Source organism: Metopolophium dirhodum, chromosome 1 (assembly GCF_019925205.1).
Source record: "Metopolophium dirhodum isolate CAU chromosome 1, ASM1992520v1, whole genome shotgun sequence".
Lineage (NCBI taxonomy): Eukaryota > Metazoa > Arthropoda > Insecta > Hemiptera > Aphididae > Metopolophium > Metopolophium dirhodum.
Window position 1 is genome coordinate 50336587 of NC_083560.1, and position 13558 is coordinate 50350144.

At 29.8% G+C, this 13558-nt stretch overlaps 1 protein-coding gene across 1 annotated transcript; it reads left to right on the forward strand.

The window, feature by feature from the left end:
* Positions 1–5289: 5289 nt before the first annotated feature.
* LOC132939778 (tigger transposable element-derived protein 4-like) lies at positions 5290–10413 on the forward strand. Its single transcript, XM_061007145.1, has 3 exons — positions 5290–6704; positions 7535–7787; positions 10318–10413. Exons 1-3 carry the CDS (start codon positions 5290–5292, stop codon positions 10411–10413), a joined length of 1764 nt encoding a protein of 587 aa, XP_060863128.1.
* Positions 10414–13558: the final 3145 nt, after the last annotated feature.

Consider the following 13558-nt stretch of genomic DNA (forward strand, 5'->3'; position numbering starts at 1 on the left):
ACTGCAAAAACGTTTTACTCCATAGTTCAACCAACTATTTCTGTTTATCGCATTACTTAATTATTATTTCCTTTTAGCTTATCATACCTAATAATGTATCAATTCATTTTTGTATCTGCCTTAATTGGCTTCTTTAGGTATGACTATACCTATATAAATGTCGATTATTATTCTTACCTATTTTATTGTATGTAAAATATTATCATATACTTTAATTATGTAATTTTAATATTGTAATTGTCGACCTATCATAGTTTTTACTAGTAGTTCTAAAATAAATAAAAAAAAAAAAATGTTCACAAATTATTATTTGTTTATAATATATAGGCATGATACAATATTACATGAATATTCTGATATTCATGCCCACACAGACTTTTATAGGTAGACTCATTTTACAATAATAATGAATTAAAAATATTTAGACGTAAATATCGGATATTTTTGTTGTTGGTTTGGTGAATATTTGGTTACCAAAATATTTTTTGATAATCATTAGTTACCTGATAGCTACCAACTGAGTATTGAAAATTGCTTATAAATATAGAGTATTTTGTTTACGTCACAGGAAATTCTAATATAGGTAAATAATAATATAATACCTATAAAACTTAAATCGTACAATGCGTATATATTTTTTAATCTGTATTTTGGATATTTTTAAATCGAATTATGTAATGAAGAATCTAATTTTACATTTAAAAGCTGTTTGGCCGAGTGTAAACTGTTAAAAAAGGATTATTATCCATAATATGAATATTTTAATAACTCAGAAACTAAATTTTGATTTAGATACTTCGACATTTTCAAGAGAATCACCCACTTAATAATTTACAGTAAAACAAAGGATTTTTATTTTAAAAATTGAAGTTTGTATCACCACAGAATATTCCTTAAGTAGTACAACATTATCAGGAATTTGAAAATATGGTCTTCAGGTATACTTAAAATCAGAATTTGAATAAAAGTATTATTTAAGGGATAAACGGAGGTGAGCATGTTTAAAAATTGTTCCGTATATTATATATTTGTATAAGTTATACATATTTTTTACATTTTTAGATTCTGAGCGAAGCGATGAATGTATTGATTCTACAATGATGTGTGTTTTTTTTTTTATTTTTTTTTTTTTTTTTTTATTTTTTTTATTTTTTTTTAATTTTTTTTTTTATTTTTGTGTCTGTCATCACCTTTTAGGACAGTAAAAGTGCTTGGATTTTCTTCAATAGTAACTTTTCTGATAAGAAAGTGAATCTAGTTGGTACTTTGGGGGGTCAAAAGTAACCAGTAGTTTTCACAAGCGACGTGAAAAACAAAAGAAAAATTAAGGAAAAACGGGAATTTTTACGCAAAATCTGATTTCGAGAAAATCGATTTTGGTTTTTGGTGTAACTCTAAAACAAATGACCGTAAGGACATGAAATTTTGACTGAATGTTTATATTAGCATTTTCTATACACCATAAGATTTACAAAATATTTTGACTCTTTTTGAGCTGTTTACGGCCATTGTCAGTTTTCAATTTTTTTAGTTTTTTTTTCTATAACTATCAATAAAATTTTATATGTTGGGTAAATAAGCTTGACAATTTAATAGAAGGCTCCTAGGTTATTGTTTCAAAGGCAGATGAAAAAAATTAAAAATCCTTAGTCACAGTTTTTAATTATAAGCATTTAAAGTTCAAATTTTGACAAAATACGGAAAAATCACGAAAAATAGCAAATTATTTTGAGTTGAGAATTCATAAAAATTTTTCTTTTTAAATCTAAGATTTGAAAATCTATATATATAAAAAGACTTGTCCTGGGTGATTCATCATCGCCTAGCCGGAACTGCTGAAGCTATGGATATGAAATTTTCAGTAAATGTATTTAATACTATGTATAGGCGCACTAAGAAAGGATTTTTCGAAATTCGCATTTTAAATAGCTGCTCAAACAGGGACATTGAGGTTCAAGATGGAAATTGGAAATTTTATTTTTATTTATTAATAGTTGCCATTGGTTACACTCTACAGTAGAAATTAGTAATTATTTATTATTGGTTGCCATTGGTTATTCGGGCGGATCAGGTACAATAGCTGGCATCAATTCGAATTATATTATAATATCAAAATTAACTTGGTATAACTTCGATAATTTAGAGTTAAATCCTACACTTACGTACAAACAGCACTGGGTCCGCGACCTACCACGGATAAATTGCCTACCTGATATTGCCTACCCTATTGCCTATACTGCTGCGAATCAGAATTTTTATTCCAGGAAACAGAAAAGTTAAGATACATTTCGAACACCATACACCGAATATTAAATAACGAATTGAACAAAGTTTGAGTCATATAGAGTTGGTACATTTAACGGGCAACGAAGTGCACAGAATCAGCTAGTGTAATATAAGATTACTCATAAGTTTGTCTACCTTTATCAAAAAAAAAAATGTCTAGAAGAAACTTAAATTAAATTTTTATGAGCGTCTGAAATTTATATTTTTACAACATTTGATATTTACTCGATTTCTCATGTAACAATTTTCTTATTTTATTGTAATTAAAAAACGAATGACCGTAGGGACATGAAATTTTGACTGAATGTTTATATTAGCATTTTCTATACACCATAAAATTTACAAAATATTTTGACTCTTTTTGAGCTGTTTACGGCCATTGTCAGTTTTAAATTTTTTTAGTTTTTTTTCTATAAATATCAATAAATTTTTATTTGTTGGGTAAAAAAGCGTGAAAATTTAATATAAGGCTCCTGATACATCGTTCTAATAGCAGTTGAAAAATATTAAAAATACATAGGCACAATTTTTTTTTATAAGCATTTAAAGTTCAAATTTTGACAACATTTATCAAATTTATAATTTATTAATTATTTTGTGGTTAAAAATGTATAAAATTTTTAACTTTTATGGCTAAGGATTGAAAATTTAAAACAAGGCTCCACGTAAATAGGTTATATATAAATTACTTTATTCACAATAATATCATCAAATATACTTGGTAATATCATAGGCTGACTGACCGTTTTCGCTCAGAATCGTTTTTCTTATACAATGATATTATATCATTGAATTCAAATTTAACACCATCCATTACAGTGACCCACTTGTAACCTACTGTACAGCAGAGCGACATCCACCTATCCACCTTTTTTTATTCATATATTTGTATTATATATTATTAGGTGCCCATATATTTGTATAAAGTTATAATAATAAATTGATGACTTTTTTCAGGAATATTTAAATTTTTTATTGAACTTAAGCCCGGCGACTAAGGCTATTAGCTGTTGTAGGGGTTATGATTTGTGGTAGGGGTGAGGTTGGTACGGTAGGTTGATTTTACGATTGTTTTTACGGTTGTTACGGTAGGTAGCAAACACGTGTATATGTGGCAAGGTTTTTAACTACTATGAACCCGGGTGGTCACCCATCCGGGAGCTAGTAGCTATGGCCGTTACTTACTTCCAGTCACATCCCGCAACTGGTAGTAGCCAACGCGCCACGCAAGCCACACAAGAATATTTATTTAATGCATACGGGCATGAATCTTTCAATAGGCAAATAAATGATATGGCAACGTTGTACGTAAATTCGTTCTCAATTGTATTCTTTTTAGGTTTTTTTTGGTCAACGGTAAGTTCTTTGTTAATTTTAAGTGTTCTCTCAATCGTTTGGCCAAAAAGGTATACCTATTCTCAATCGTTCGATAGCCGTAAGTTTGTTTCAATTTGAATATTATCTGATAATTTATATTGGTTTTATCAATTTAATTCAATAACAATTAATTTTTATGATTTATTTCATATAAATGAATACTTATATTAATTGTTTGCTGTTAATCACATAAAGTTATATGGTTTGAATTATCCACCTTCCAAAATTGACTTTTTAATAATATACAAAATGTGTGCGGTATTGGACGGTATAAAATGTGTGATTATGAATGTATGTAGGTATGCGGTTTTTAACGACTGCAACTCTCGAAAAAACAACTAAAATCGTAAAATGTATTTATATATTGTGAGATGAAGCATCATCAATGATCCCCTAGACCATACTCGATATCATTGATTCGAGTCATGTACTCATGTGAGTCATTTTCCGGAAAGGATTTTTATATTTTGATGAGATTTTCGACCAGAATAGATTTGATAAAATTGGCCTTATTGTTACCGACGATGACACTGCAATACGTCTTACACTCTTAAGTAATTAATACCTACGTGTCATTGCCTCGCTGTAAATTCAAAGTAAAAATAATAACATTAAACAAATTACAAATATAGTTTCCGAAGAAGAATTAACTCAATAAAACATTAATTGCATATTGTGTATATTAATAACATTTATTAATATAAATGTTATATTAAATTTAATTAATTTACATATTTTTTATTTCAGTTATATTGTTGACTGTATACGGCTAGCGTGTCACTGAATCTTTAACGAAACGAGAGTTTCTTTTATGGTCGAAGTCAGTGTAGGGTCGGGAAATAGTGTAAACTGAATAAAGAAAATCGGTTTCATTGACATAGCCCATAGTTAGTAACAAGTTAATTACAATATTATATGATAAAATATTAAGATAATAAATAATAAGTTATTATACATTTATGCGAATATGATATATTTGGCAAAAATGTGTTCAATATACCGTATTACCGTACTATAGTATACTAATAGAAAAATAAATTACTAATATAATAATTCATAATATATTATAAATAAATTAAAAATATCCTTGGAAATATGAGCTCATAGACGGCTGAGACACGATTGAGCATAAAATATCTTTTTGGCGAGACAATTGAGCCAAATTGTCGGCGTATCAAAGGAAATCGGAATACAAAAGAAAACCAACACGATTGAGCATAAAAAACTCTGCAACGTTGCCATTTTCCATTTTGAACTATATTATACAAAATACAGTAAAACTCGCTTAAGACGCTCTCGCTTAAGACGCTTTCCCGCATAAGACGCTGTTTTTAGTCGGTCCCTAGACATTTCCTATACTAGTCAATGTAAAAATCACCTGTTAAGACGCTCAGTTTTTCTCTGTCTAATCGGGTAAAACGCTCTTTTTTTCAGCAGATTACGATAAATTTTAGTAGTTTTGTGAAAATAAAAATAGAATTTTTAGTATTATACGTGTTCTTATCGTTTTATTTTATCGCTATACCTATTTTATCATTACTTATTATAACAGTTTTACTGTATTTCATCGTCTTATGAGATTTAGTAAGTGCTGTTCGTTCGCATGTGTATAACCGTAATTTCGTTATGGCTAGTGGTATAAAACGTAAAGCGCTAACGATTTCGGACAAACTCAACATTTTGAAAAAGTACGATGAAGGATTGGCTGAGAAAAAAAAACAAAAAGATATTGCTAATGAACTGGGGATACCTCCTTCCACTTTAAGAACTTTATTGAAAAACAGACATGAAATAGAACAAAGCAGCTTGTTAGGTGGCAGCAAACGACAAAAATTAAAACACGGGAAGTATGAAGAGTTGGAAAATATTTTATTGGAGTGGTTTCAACAAGCTCGTAGTTTAAATTATCCAATAAATGGAGGTATAATCACGGAAAAGGCGATGGAGATTGCCGCACGTCTCAACTTAACCGAATTTAGTGGATCGACTGGTTGGCTGGATAGATTTCGGAGTAGGCATAGCATTGTGTACCGGCAAATATCAGGTGAGGCTGAATCTGTTAATAATGATGATATAGCTTCATGGAAAAATAACGTGTTGCCTTCATTACTGCGTGACTATGCTCCTGACGATGTATACAACGCTGATGAATTCGGATTGTTTTTTAAGCTTATGCCAGATAAGTCTTTTGTTTTTAAAAATGAGACATGCCATGGTGGAAAGTTGAGCAAGGAACGTCTCACGGTTTTAGTATGTACAAATTCTACCGGAACCCATAAATTGAAGTTGGTCGTCATTGGAAAAAGTAGGTCTCCTCGCTGTTTCAAAAATGTTCGTACGTTTCCATGTGAATACCTTGCTCAAAGTCGTGCTTGGATGACAGGAATACTATTCATAAACTGGATTCAACAGCTAGATGCATTTTTCGGTAAACAAAAGAGAAAAATTATTCTATTCGTCGACAATTGTCCGGCTCACCCTAAAGATATCCCTACTACCAATATAAAACTTGTTTTCTTTCCACCAAATACTACATCTAAGTTACAACCCCTAGATCAGGGTATCATTAAAGTGATAAAACAAAAGTACCGAAAAAAGTTAGTTCAGCGGTACTTGAGAGACATGGAGAGTACCAACCAAATTTCAACTAAAGTTAACGTTTTGGACTCCATACATTACGTTAGTGCCGCTTGGGATGAAATTAAACCAGATGTAATAATAAACTGTTTTCGGAAAGCTGCATTTGGTATGTTGAACAACTCTGAACAGGCTGATAGCTCACCTTTAAAAGAAGAGGACTTTCAGCTTCTGCAAAATTTTGCTGATTATGCAACAGTAGATGATGAACTCGTAACCAGTAGCACTCGGACTTTAGATGAAATAATCGCTGATACGAACTTAGTGGACAATGAGAAAGAAGACGACGATCAAGAAGAAGAAGATCAAGACTTTCCAGTATCTACTCCTACAATAACTACTGGTTTGCAACATTTATCGGAAATTCGGAAAGTATTATTCTGTGTTGAAAATTCCGAAGAAATGTTAGGTTGTCTTAATAAAATTGAAAACTTTCTTGCTGAAACACATTGTCAGAACCTTAAACAATCAAAAATAGATCATTTTTTTAATAAACAATAATAAAATATGTATGTAATAATAATATTTTTTTAAATTAAATTCAGTAGCACAAAAATATAAGTATGTATGTATATCGTAATTATAATTAATTTTTAAGTGTATTTCTCATTAAATTATGTTTAATAATAAAAAAATAAACTCGATATTTCAACCACATCATTTTGTTTCATTCCCGCATAAGACGCTTTCCCGCATAAGACGTTTTAGAGAGCTGGTCCCTTAAAGAGCGTCTTAAGCGAGTTTTACTGTATTTATTTAAATAATTATAATAATTCAAAATATAACATATCAAAAAAATAACATGATTTCATAGTCAAGAATATAGTCATATTTCATAAATCTGTATGATAATAATAATAATAATAATAATAATAATGATAATAATGGTATCCCGTCAAAATAGCGAAAATAAAATAACGAAAAAAAAACCGTGAATTAAAAATAGAGAAAGCTGTTTGGACGAATCTAGATAAAAGCGAATGACAATAATATCGATAATGATTTTTTCAGACACAAGTAAATTATCAGTTTAGTAGCACAATTAAAGATATTTTTATTCTTTAATCGTGGTTATCGTTAGTAGTAATCGAGTATTCGAGTGATGGTTAGTGTAGTTCGTGTTACTTTTACGTGTATAATTCTTCGCTAAGAGAAAATAATATTGTATTAATATGGAATACGTACTCAGTAATAAAAATAAAAAATTCTAAATTATTGATGGATATACATTTAGAGTGGAAAAAACTATTGAGAACACAATGTATTTAAGGTGTACAGAACACCATTGTAAAAGCCGAATGATAATTAAAAGCGAATCTATTACTAAAGGGCCGTCAGATCATTCACACGTGGCTGATGCAAGTAAACTTCATGCAAGGATTGTAGTGGCAAATATGAAAAACGAAGCTATTCACACACAACAGTTACTACAACAAATAATAAGTGCTACACAAATACCAGCTGGAGTGGTGGGAGCAATGCCATCAGTAAGTTCAATAAAAAAATAAAAAAAAAAATTTTAAAAACACACTTTTTCGTAAAAACATTTAAAAAAAAATATTTTAAAAATTGCACTAAAAAGACAAAAATAATTTTAGGTACTTAAAAATAATGAAAAATTTATTGATGAAAAATTTAAAAGTGTGTGGTGCTCTTACACTTGACATAATATATTCCCAGTCACTATCTTATAAACAGGATTGAACAAAGAAGTGTATGTGAGACTTAGCTCGGCTTTTAATGTTTTGTATGATGCACCACACACTTTTAAATTTTTCATCAATAAATTTTTCATTATTTTTAAGTACAGAAAATTATTTTTGTCTTTTTAGTGCAATTTTTAAAATATTTTTTTTAAAATGTTTTTATAGAAAAGTATGTTTTTTTTATTTTTTTTTTTATTTTTTATTTTCTACTTTTTAGTTGAAAGTAAATATTTTTATTAAACGTTTAAGAAATATGTTGGTGAAACAAAAAGAATCAAACTACTGGTGATTATGATTTATTTATAAATAAATAAGTTTATGTGGTCGTGAAATGACAAGACATTTATTTTGTTTGCCACAACCAATTGAAATTTTTTTATATTAACAATTTCATTATGAGACCATTATATGTGTATTACATATTTTGTTATTTGACAGTACTTATAATTTATTGTCCGTCATTTACAATTGCTTCCGAGATATTTCATCCAAAGCGTCAACGTTACAGAATGTCTTGCCCGTTATTTTTGAAGCGTCCAATTCTTCTTAAAATATTGTGTATGTTAAATAAATATAAAATGGTTATGACTCACGTAGATCTTCAATGAATGATTACGTCTATGGCAAGGACAAAACTGTAAACGGAGTATGAATCAAATAGTATAGTTGGAATAGTTGGATTTACCGGTATCACTGCAGGCTTACTCCTGATCAGATCGTCCTCGTATCCAAGTGAGTGGGTTCACAGTAGTAGTTACTGATCCAGTCGACTGCTTCGTAGACATAAACAAAAAGTTATGTGATGAGATATACTGCGTGCGATAATTATTAAAATATTGATATCGTGCGGCGGGAGGTTTCGCGACGGGAGCGCGGACAACGGCGACGATGGCAGCGAACTTGACGATCAGCGGCGATTTGGTAGCATAATACTGTGCGTACCGGCGATGATACTCGGCGGCGTAAATGCGGACGACCGTTCGCTACTGTGTGAGGTTCTTTGGCTTCAACAATACAGTCGTAAGCTGTATCACTGCAGAAGCACACAGTGGAAACGGGGTTTTTACGGCGACGTCGTGGGGACAATCCTTTGCTATACGGGGATCTGCAGCTTGAGCTGTACATTCCTATTCTGCTGTACCACTGCAGAATCCGTGTAGGGGGATGCCGGGAGTTCCTCTGCAACGCTGATTTTTTTTTTCGGAGAGTAATGGTTAGGTTAACCCGCCTTGACCCAGGGAAACCCTTCGTACCATTACTTCCTCGGAGATGCCTACCTGGAGGTCCATGTCCCAAAATGACAACGGATTATTGTATTGTCATCCAAGACCAAGGTCTATACCAATTTTCAGAATTTTTCTTCTTCAAAAAGTGCCTCAAATCGAGCGCGCAAGATTTGATTACAGACGGACGTGAAAGCGAACTTAAGAAAAGTGTTAAAAAATACACTTCGTCGAATTCGCAAAAGGAACGACTGCGTCCCTACGGATCTAAAATCGCTTTTTGATCTTGATATTCCTGAACAATTTAGAAAAACCAAAAATGGCGCACAATTTCTGTTGCACGATAGTGGCCCTTCAAATAATCGAATAATTATATTTTCTACACATGATAATTTAGACATAATGGACAATTAAAGTGATTGGTTTGTTGATGGCACGTTTAAAACATCGTCTTTAATATTTTCGCAAGTTTATACAATACATGTATTAATTAAGGAAAATATCATTATACCCACTATTTATGCTTTACTGCCGAACAAAACAGAAGAAACGTATATTCGTCTGTTAACAACTTAAAAGAAATTAAACCTAATTTAAATCCAAAATCAATCATGAAATATAAAACAAAATGGTTGCCATTTTCATTTCGCACAATCTATATGGAGGTACATTCAACAAATTCAAGGTTTATAAACAAAGTATAAATTAGATCCTAATTTTGCTTTACATATAAGAATGATATCGGCTCTTGCCTTTGTGCCACCCAACAATGTTATACTCGCGTTTGAAGAATTGTTGGATTCCCCATTTTTTTGCGAAAATGAAGAATTTCTTAATCCACTAACTAACTATTTTGAAGACACGTGGATTGGACGTCGAGGAAGAAAAAATGTTCGGAAATCACCGTGTTTTGATATAATATGTTATGGAACTGCTATGAAATTTCCAAATGCCAGGGGGCCAAAACCAATAATTCTATTGAGGGTTATGGCATAGAGGTTTCAGCTCATTGTTAGGTACCATATTTTATTTGTTGATAAATTTAATTAATTAATTAATTAATTAACTTAATATATTTTAATCTTTAGCATCACATCATCCATCCATCTGGAAATTTATTGAATGCCTTCAAAGACAACAGAATTTGGAGGAAATTAAATATGAGTAGTATCAATCTGGAATAAATAATATAAGGAAAAAAAAGAAGTACAAAGATTCGGCTGAACGGATTCAAAAATTAGTAAATGGGTACGACGAAAATGATAAATTAATTTTTTTAAAAGAAATTGCCTATAATTTGACGTATTAGCTTATTAATATTTTATTAGATACAACAAAAATAATAATTGTTGTCATAATTTTAATTTTTTTTATATTTTCCATTATTTTTTATTCACTATTTTATTTTTTCAATTAAATGATATTCGCTGTTTTATATTCGATATTTTGTGTTCGATTTTTTATTTTCGCTATTTTGGAGGTGAATCAATAATAATAGTTATGAAAATAATAAAATCAAAATATGCTACGAGTTAAAAAAAAAATACTGCATGGCTTATAAGTCAAGAACTGATATTATTTCTATAATAATTTTGAAATTGTATCTTAGTTTATTATCTTATATTTGCCCCCAATTTTAAATGTTTAAAACGTCGGAACTTTATTACTCCGGAATTAATTTATTAATCGATAATATTGTCGACTAAGCTGGGCTCAGCTAACAGCTCGCATCTGGTACTATAATAATTGGTGTAATAATAAATTTCAACATTTCGGCCACGTGAATGTGGTAACATCGCATAAAATATTCTATATGCTCAATCGTGTTGCTAAAAAGGTATATGCTCAATTGTGCTTTACCGTCATAACAACCTTCGAACTTTTTTGTATACGATTATGAGTGTTTAAGTTCAATTTTAGACTAAATTCGTCAAAATCACGAACATTTTCCAAATAATTTATTTCTTAGTTGAAAATGCATTTAATTTTAAACTTTGAAAACCAAGGTTTGAAAATTTAGTGTGAGATCCCTCATACGTTTTTTATACAGAAACCTAAAAAATATCAAAAAATTGTAAATAATAAATACAGTAATACACATTCACAATTTATTTTTATACAGACATTTCAAAGATCAAAATATGTCCACGAAATTTGATAAGTACCTACTTAAATGAAAAATCACTATTTTAGTTATTATGTTGTAATTAAAAAATAACATTTATAGGAACTCGAAAAGTTGAAACTTTACTCCACTTTAATATATGTACCTCTTTTTGTATTGCCCATATCGAGTAACACGCTCTAACCATAATATACTATCGTTTTACCATCGTACACTTTGAGCTAATGAGTAGTCTCTCCAAAATTAATTAGATTTCTGATGATAGCTTAGTCTTACCTATTTTAATTACCTACTTAATTATTAAAAATAAATATTCCCACGTGGCCACATATACAACTAATATATACACGACTGTTTACCATAATATTCGAGAGTACCTATATTAAATTATTTATTATACGCAATTATTATTTTTAAATACTTAGATTAATTTTAATCTTTTCATATATAACACGATAATATTCAAACCAATCTACTACGGTACGTCACTATTTACCGCTGTAGTAACATATTATATGAAAACAAATAAAATAATAATAATTGGGATTTGGTTTTAACGAAAATTAGTTTAAACTAGGTACTAGAAAAACAAATTACTATAATAGTACCTACTACCTACCTAAATAAATCAAAAATATTCTTAAATTATGTGTAGATGGACCATCTCCGTACACTCAGAATTTATTGTTTTCGTATAGCAACAATGATACCATCACTGAATTCAAATTTAACACATTCATTACAGTGACACTCAATGATACACTCATTACCTATGATATAACACATCGAGTTCCCAGGATTTTTAAAAATCTTTATACGATTATGCGTATAACGCGGGCTACTAAATTTGATATTTACTTAGACATAGTATGTTATACATATTATAATCTATATTGGAAATTCAGTATACATTTTTATAATTGATAATATTTATATACATTTATAACAACAGAGAGGGAACAATTTTGACTTTAAAAATGTTAATTTAAAATTATATAACATTAATTGTATTTGTCAGCTTAGTCAGCTACAATAACCAACTTCGCTCCGTACGTGTGCTCGACACATGATTGGCTTCTTAAAATAGTGGGTTTGTAGTCAGGAATATGAAAGTTGCAAGTCGATGCTGCAATACGATTTAAAAATAATTATAATAATATAATAAAAATAATTAAATAATTAAAAAAATATTTTAAAATACGCATTAATATATTTTTTAACAGGTTTTTGACACGGGCTTGTGACTGAATTAAACGTGTCAACTTATAATCTATTATATAGGTCCAGGTAGGTCATTATATCTGATTTGTCTAGTAGTTGTCCTCCGATCAATTTATTATTACGTAGGTACCTATTAAGATCATCATAGTTATAGAAATATTTCCCAAATTTGTCCAGTTCTATAATACATAATATTAACTTTTAACATGTACCTCAACCATTGGCGTATATAAGGAGGGTGTTTCACGTGTTATCTATATATATAAATTACTTTGTAGTTAAGTATAAAATTATTAATAGAAAATAATGTATGTTATTTTTTACATACATATCTTTATATACATAACATATACATAATAGGATTCGTTGCTAAAAATCTAGGTGGTCACCCATCCAGAAGTTAGCAATTGCGGCCAACCACCACACCATGCCCCATGTTTGTTTTTATTATAGCATTTTTGGTATTTTAATTTATACATAGTAATACAATTCATACAAGTCATAGATTATACCTGCAGGTATATAATATTAATATGTATAATAATATATGTATTTTGGTGACATCCCCCATAAAAATCCTAAATACGCCACTGATGTAGACTCTTCTTATAAATTCTTTAAATATGTACAGTTTAAAATTATAATTTCTGAATACAGTATTATAATTTATAGTACACATACTTTTCGACTGTAATAGCAACGTGTACAAACAACGTACCTACCTAATGGTTTGTGTTCATTATTTTGTTATTATATAGGTGTTGACCAATTATTACTGTCTACTCAGAAATAACATTGTTAAATTGTAACGTTTTAAACGAACGCCCACGGGCATGAAAACGATATGTTACGCGTAGTTCGAAAGTAGTAGGTTGTAGGTAGGTACTCAACGTCAAACTATCTGATGATGATAGGACAACTAAAGTTTAAACCACGTATTCTCGATTTCCAGATTATTATCGTTTGGATTAATCAATATACAT

What these genes read in the sequence shown, in the direction of transcription:
- LOC132939778 (XM_061007145.1), top strand. Translation starts at nt 5,290, where the DNA reads ATGGCTAGTGGTATAAAACGTAAAGCGCTAACGATTTCGGACAAACTC. An exon ending in GTTGAAAATTCCGAAGAAAT is followed by an intron (nt 6,705 to 7,534) that starts GTTAGGTTGTCT and finishes ATATACATTTAG; the next exon opens with AGTGGAAAAAACTATTGAGA. An exon ending in TGGTGGGAGCAATGCCATCA is followed by an intron (nt 7,788 to 10,317) that starts GTAAGTTCAATA and finishes TTTAATCTTTAG; the next exon opens with CATCACATCATCCATCCATC.